This window comes from Cibotium barometz, chromosome 43, assembly GCF_041138505.1.
Source record: "Cibotium barometz isolate CiBa-2024 chromosome 43, ASM4113850v1, whole genome shotgun sequence".
Taxonomy (NCBI): Eukaryota; Viridiplantae; Streptophyta; class Polypodiopsida; order Cyatheales; family Cibotiaceae; genus Cibotium; species Cibotium barometz.
In genome coordinates this window covers 43291893-43299528 of record NC_141088.1, presented here as the reverse complement: position 1 = coordinate 43299528, position 7636 = coordinate 43291893, and the positions used below count along the sequence as shown (strand labels likewise).

The window sequence follows — 7636 nt, the reverse complement described above, 5'->3', positions numbered from 1 at the left end:
CTTCAAGATTTCTTCTTATAAATTGGTACATGTGATAGGCCTACCAATGACGAACCTCCTCTCTACTCTTTGTTGCTATGATAAAACCCTTGAACTTAGAACATCAAGAGTGGTGGCATGACCCTATGTTTCTTTTTTTGTTCTAGAATTTAGCTAATTTAGCCAACTTTATAACTGTTTATTCATGCAAAAATTTTGTAAAACCAAAAGCAAATACCAAATCCTAGGCCACTAAGCTTGGTGCTAAGCATGATGGGCTAATCCAAAAAGCAAGTAATAAAGCCTAAGCCATTGAGCTTGGTGCTAAGCTTGATGGGTAAGACTTATCATCATTTAACATACCAATATATCTCGTATTTTGTGCAAAGGGTTTGGGCTTGAATATGGAGGTTGGTACCAAGATGATCGAGAAGCCCATCAATTCTTTTTCTACCTATAGTTTTTTATCCATGGCAGTCATTTTAGATTCTCATAACTAGCCCAATATTGAATTCTTTTTTATAGTCCATGAGTTTTATCGCATGAAGAGCTTCATGATTAAGACTATGAAACTTTACATTAGTATTTATATCCATCCAATCTAATAGTCTTCTTATTCTTAGGAAGTGTGATACCCCTTCCTCCTTCGCGCACCGGAATCTGGGGAGCTAGTAGCGGAAGTAGCAACCTCTTGCGTGGCGGGGCAGGGTTTCACACTCAGTGCCTCGCCCACCACGAATGTCCGAACAAGAGACTAATCCCTCGGTTTACCAAAACCGAGCTCGGAAGAAACGCCCCCCGCCCAAAAAGCACCGGCGATTCTTCTAGGAAAAATCTTCTAACGTAGTCTCAAGAGCCTTAACTTCCCTTTTGCATCCCGACCGAACCTGCGGATCACATGGCCGGATCAAGGGAGGAACTTGCACTTGGATCATAGAGACCAACGCTTTTTTTCTCGTCAAAGAGGCACAGCCGTGGATTCTTTTCCATAGAACAAGGATTATCTGTGATTTACTTCAACTATCGTAACTTGAACAGAATTGAATTTTATTATAGGAATCCATAAGTCTAGCCTAACCCCATCCAATCCCATCGGTTAGCCAACTACCCAATCACTGTATTGATAGGATCCATTATGAAAATTTGGTTATGTTTTGTCCTGGGTACAAAGGAAAAGAGTTCCCAGGCCCCCTAGCCGGCTCTCATGCAAAAATTAAATAGACAGACCACTTACACACCCAATATGAAATTGCCTTTTTCACAAATTCAATTGTCTTTAAAGCAAAATTGGAATGAAACCATAGTATTTCCATCCTAATCCTCAGTATTCTATTTCCAGATCCAATTTCTAACTTTTTCACTTTCCAACCATAAAATCCAATTTCAGTCATTCCTTCCTTAGCATACCGATGGCATTATCGGCAACTAGAACGCTCACCACCTACTCACTCAAGGGCCTTTTCAATAGTTCCTAGCCTATAGTACCCAGGAGTTTAATCACATAAAAACCATATGGACTCTTAGTTGGAGATCAGCAAGATCAACCAACAAGATCCATGTAAAAAGAGCTATGAACTCATCCGTTGAAGACCAGCAAGGCCAATCAACCAGATTGACCATGCCCGTTTTCACAAAACAGCTGTAACTCATTTTTCTTCCTCGTTGCACGCATGGGTATCTTGGTGGGTGACCCAGAGCCCGAGCAACGTATGGTCAGCACCCTCTAGGTTCCTTCGTTGCAGGTCACCTACTAGCGCTTCACTCATAGGCCGCTTCCTTCCACCGTTTCGGAAGCTCACCATTTTAATCGAACTGAGGCTGGTCAAGAACTCGGTCGCTCTTGCCACGCGAGACGTCCTTCATTGACTCTCCATTAGCTTTTCACTTAGGTCCTCACGACCTTATTTGACAAGATAGTCAAAATGCTTCCCGAGCATTCTTGACATAAAACAATCTTTAAAAACACGTCTCAGATACAAATAAAGTTCCAACAAACTCCCATCTTTCCACATCATTCCACGTCATTTCTTATCATTCCACATTCTTCTACTTCAATTCACATCTCATCATTCCAATTTCATTTACATTGTCCTACATCCATTCACATCATTCCTACATCCACTCACATCCATTCACATCATTCTTACATCCATTCACATCATTCCTACATCCACTCACATCCATTCACATCCATTCACATCATCCTACATCCATTCACATCCATCCACATCATCCTATATCCATTAACATCATTCCTACATCTATTCACATCATTCCTATTTTTGATTAAGAATTATCCATGTTTTCTCGATGCATTCATATAAATATTTTCACATTCCTTCTCAAATTTCTCAAAATAAAATATGCTCAATATTCTTCTTTTTGAAAAAAAAAATTCATGGAATTTACGAAATCAATTATACCCATATTTACTCTTTTAGTATAAACACTAATCCATGTATCTAAATGAATCATTTCCATAATTCTCATAAATTGAATGATTCTATAAAATTTGTGCATAACCTTCTTTATTTTTTGACTATTGAATAATGCTCAAAACTCCACTTTTAGCATAAAATTTATTTATACATGCACTACATATATAAAGATAAATATGCGATCAAAGCATCAAGCACGCATGCCTGTGATATGAAGGCATGGTCTTTGAAATAGAAATGGAAGATTGCATGGGCACGACGATGTGCCCCTGACTTTGATAGTTCTTTCCTATCCACATGATGGGTGCCCAAAGGAGGGGGGTGGGTTCTTGTGTTAGAGAAGGGGACTCAGGAACCCCTTCTCAGGAAGGGTGGGTTCATGTGGAATATCTAAACTAAGGGATAGTGGGGGGGAAGAGGGCGGAGGGAGAGGAAGTGGAAGAGGAAGAGCAAGGCTTGGATGATCGCCAACGGAAGGTGCTGCTCGTTGACGTGCTCTCCACTCTCTCTTTCTCTCAAGAGCTACCCTTTTCCTCTCCTTCTCTTGAACTTGGTGGACGGCTAGTCCTATCACGTTTATGACTCGTACGACTTTGAGAACCCATTCTCAAGGAAGCTAAGAGAGTAAAAATTATGAAGGCCCAATGATGGGATAGTACTAGAGATAAGTGTGGGATAATACTAGAGATGTGTGATTATATAGGAAAAATAGGTTATCCACTTCAAATCTCATTGGATTTCCTATCTAAGATTGATTGGATAATTAAGATAAACATAAAGATAATTAAAGATAAACTATTATTCACTTAAAAATTAACATTATTAATAATATCTATTAACAAGTCTAAATATTTTTCATTACTAGATATATAAATATATCTTTCAATAGATCTTTTATTTTATAATTATATAACTGTATTTTTTTAATAAGATATTTTTTTCAATTTTATTCAAAAGTTTATTCTATAAAAAATATTTTCAAGAAATATTAAATTTAAAAATTTATTTTTTTAAATTGAGTAACATAAACTTTAAAAATAATATTATTGATCTAATTCCAAAATATAATCCTTTAAAATTAGTGATTTTAAATTCTTTTATTTAATAAGTTATATATATTTTATTATTTAAAATACTATATTTTATTTCTCTAAACTACTAAATTAACTTTTTAAAAGAATAATCAAGAGATTTAATTGTAATTATGATTATAATTATATTATGTATACATAAATAAATTTTAGTTTAAAAGAGGAGTTCTTATTATATTTTAATTAGGAATATTCATTTAAAGTTAGAAAATTAAACATTCTCAGAAGTTGCAGCGAAGCTATGGCAAAATTTTCCAGAAAACGATAGATCTTATTTTTATGCATAAATTTATTAAAGCAAAAAGAGGAATTCCCATCATATTCTAGGCATCTACATTTTAATGCTAAAAGAATGACTTTTGTTATATTTATGGAAAATACTTTTATAGTATTTATGCATAATTGTTTAAATAGAGAAAAGAGGAATTTTTTTAATATTTATCTTTATATATGTACATTCATAAATAAATTTTATGCTAAAAGTGAAGTTTTGAGCATTATTCAATAGTAAGAAAAATAAAGAAGGTTATGCACAAATTTTATAGAATCATTCAATTTATGAGAATTATGGAAATGATTCATTTAGATAAATGGATTAGTGTTTATACTAAAAGAGTAAATATGGGTATAATTGATTTGCTAAAAGTGGAGTTTCAAGCATTATTCTAGTAAGAAAAAAAAACAAGGTTATGCACAAATTTTATAGAATCATTCAATTTATGAGAATTATGGAAATGATTCATTTAGATAAATGCATGTGTTTATACTAAAAGAGTAAATATGGGTATAATTAGTGTTCATTTAGATAAATGGAAAGCGCAAGTGTAGGAGGTCAAGGTCGCTTTCCTATTGTCTAGTCATGGTACACATGGATCTCCTTGGTCTTCATGGTAGTACACAATGTATCTCTTGGTATAGTACACAATGTATCTCTTGGTATAGCAACCACAAAAATTGTAAGCCCAAGGATAAACCACCTGCAAGTCAACATGTTTCCCTTTAGTACACATTTGTCTTAGTTTAGTTTTGTGTAGCACAATATGGTGGCTCTTATATTTGTTGCGTACTATTTAGTACATTTTAAGTGTACACAAGGCTTGTATATGGATGAGGTGGTACTCTATAGGCTATTTTTGTACTTGCCTCTTAGCCGTGCCACAAAAATGTGAGTTATCATCATCATCTCCAAATTGTGATAGATATCCACTGGATCCAACTCCCATGCGTATAATCATGATTTGGAAGTAGATATCTTTGAGATGGAGAGGTGGTGTTTTAGTCATTTGTTGAAATAACTCTCATTATTTCATTGTCTATAACACAAGGTGTGTCAAAGTTTCTTCCTCTCTATTAACACAAGTTTAAGATTTGTTGATCTTCTCTTAACAGGTGCTTTTCTTTGGCAATCTAAGCTTTGTGGTGCATGTATTCCTTTGAGCTGATAGTATCATTTAGTACTAGTCTCATTAGGAATTGTTGGCTAAAGGTGGTTGTTTGGGATTCCTTGGCATTTTCTTACCTATGTGGTAGCTATTAATTATTTCTTGAGAGGTCTAGTGTAGGTCAATTTGCTAACTTCTTTTTCAATGTACTTTATTAGAATTTAATGAATGCAAAGAAACTTAACTAATTTGCACCTAGGACATTCTCATCAGTCATTTGTGATGCTCGAACATTGTATCGTTGTGATCAAGGATTATAATAATGATTCGTATATTTAATAAGGGATATGAAGAGGTATGATGAACATCCCAAGGTTTAACACTCCATTTTACCTAAATACCATTCGACTAGTGCCCAAGGGTCTAGCCACCCCCAACGTCAAGCGCCCGCCTACTGTCAAAGGCACTGGTGTACACGTCACAGCTCCTCTCTCTCTCTCTCTCTTTCTCTTTTTTTTTTCTCCCCCCCCTCTCACCGCTGACCCCTGAGTCAGCACCCCTCTCTTTCCCCACCTGCCCCCGCCCGCCAGCCACCCAACCTACTTATCCAAGACACTTGCACCTTCTCTCTCGCTCACGTCGCACGCCAAGTCTTCTCTTTCTCTGTAGACATACACACACTCTCTCCCTCTCTCACACACCCCACCACCACCACCATCCACCCTCCCACATACTCTCTCTCATTCTCAGACACACACAGTACCCCTCTTTCTCAAAGATCCCTCTCTTCCTTTCCCACACACACATACCCGCCCCTCCCCCGTGTTTGGACACCCTCTAACCAATGGGCGCAAGAGGTTACTTGGTACTGCTCGTGCATATGGCTTGTTGTAGGTAGTGCGGTGCTAAGATGCAAGTACAATAGCCTCTAATGTACCACTTCGTCCTCTAATGTACCACTTCATCCGTATAGTCCATCCTCTCACTCACTCACACTCTCTCTCTCTCACTCTCTCTCTCTCTCTCTCCTTATCCAATACAAATACAATAGCCTCTAATGTACCACTTCATCCATATAGTCCATCCTCTCACTCACTCTCTCTCTCTCTCTCTCTCTCCTCATTCATATATGCTAAACATGAGCAAAAACAAATGATCATACATGTCCGTGATGTTGAACAAGTAAAGCTAGATAGACATCATCGACAAAAGCTTTCAATTCTTTAAAAAGAGAGGTTGTGATACATTCTTCTTTTTTTTTTTTTTATAACTTGTACAAGAACACCCAAAACTGGTCCCTCTACTACACATCCAGGAAGGACCCTGTAATATAAACACACATGACTCGACCACATACATAGCCAGAGAGAGAGAGAGAGTCTTTGAACGATTTCTCTCAGCCCGAGATCTGGACACTTCTGACGGCAGACTTGGGCTCCGGCGGGGGCACTTTGGGGACGGTGACGGTGAGCACGCCGTTCTCCATGGCCGCCTTCACCTCCTCCACCTCGGCGTTGTCGGGGAGGCGGAACCGTCGAAGGAAGCTGCCCTGCGCCCGCTCTACGCGGTGCCACCTGTCCGAGGAAGCCGTCTCCTCCTTCTTGCGCTCGCCGCTGATCTGCAGCACGCGCCCGTCTTCCACCTGCACCTTCACGTCCTCCTTGGCCAGACCTGCAGAGCAGGGCACACGGCTTTGCTCATGAGCAGTCAATTCCGATAAAAGAGACGGAGGAGGAAGGGGGAAAGGGGGGGCGATATTCTTACCAGGCAGGTTGGCCTTGAAGATGTGGGAATCCGAGGTCTCCTTCCAGTCCACCTGCGTATTAGCCACCGCAGCCACGTCCCGGGCGAAGCTGGGGTGCTCCGGGAAGCTGGCGCGCAGAGAGGAAGAGAAAGACGGGAAGGCGAGCGAATCGAAGAGCAGGGAGTCGAAGGGATCTTCGCCTGATCTGCTGCGGCCGAACAAAGAGAGGGCCATTTCTTCCTTCTACTGTACTGTACTGTACTGCTGTACTGGTAACTGCTGTGAGGGCAGAGGAAGGCGGCACAGAGAGAGAGAGAGAGAGAGAGAGAGAGAGTGTGTGTATGTAGCTGCTGCTGGCGAATTGAGATGCGATGAGATGAGGAGAGTCGCTCTGTGGAGGTTTATTATAAACGTAGTAGTAGGGCCTTCTTGGAGCTACTACCTGCTTCCCGAACATTCCTTTCCGAGGGTTCTAGAAGCCTCTACGTCCTACCTCTAATTTTCGCAAGGGTGCCTCCCAAGTGCTCCAAAAAAAAACTCGGGTTTAGTGTAAATCCAACTTGAATCAGATTTTTGAAAATTACATTTTGAAATTTGAGTTGAAGGTAGGCAAATTTTTAAGGGTTGTAACCTTTTAATTTTCAAAAGTTTCTCTTGCCCCAACTTGATGAGCAGGTCACTTTTATTCTCATTTTTTTCTTGTCAAGATTATGGTCTCAAATGAGTATATAATATTACAACCATAAATATTATTTAAAAACGTACAGTGGTGTGTCATCTTGGGCTTGGCGAGGTACATGGAATAAACAACCCCTTGAGATGTACTTGAGGTTTGATATAAGTTTGGCCCCACGTATGCCAACACAATCCTCGAGGGCTTTGGTTAGCATGCATCGTAAATGTAAAAAAGAGGGAGGATGTACATGAAATGAGACTCACAGGATACGACCCTACTAGACATTTCCACGGTGGCATGAGAAAAAGGAAACTCTTACATGGTAT

The 7636-nt window shown here is 39.2% G+C and overlaps 1 protein-coding gene across 1 annotated transcript; it reads right to left on the bottom strand.

Moving 5' to 3' along the window:
* Positions 1-6092: 6092 nt before the first annotated feature.
* Positions 6093-6992, bottom strand: LOC147613938 (18.1 kDa class I heat shock protein-like). The gene is made up of 2 exons (XM_086781259.1): positions 6655-6992; positions 6093-6561 (listed from the first exon to the last, which is right to left on the bottom strand). The coding sequence occupies exons 1-2, from the start codon at positions 6866-6868 to the stop codon at positions 6287-6289; spliced, it is 489 nt and encodes a 162-aa protein (XP_086637385.1). The 5' UTR covers positions 6869-6992; the 3' UTR covers positions 6093-6286.
* Positions 6993-7636: the final 644 nt, after the last annotated feature.

Bases quoted from the DNA above. Each gene is read 5' to 3' on its own strand.
- LOC147613938 (XM_086781259.1), bottom strand. From the start codon at position 6,868: ATGGCCCTCTCTTTGTTCGGCCGCAGCAGATCAGGCGAAGATCCCTTC. The intron at 6,562-6,654 runs GTAAGAATATCG...CCTGCTCTGCAG, and splicing joins CTTCAAGGCCAACCTGCCTG to GTCTGGCCAAGGAGGACGTG.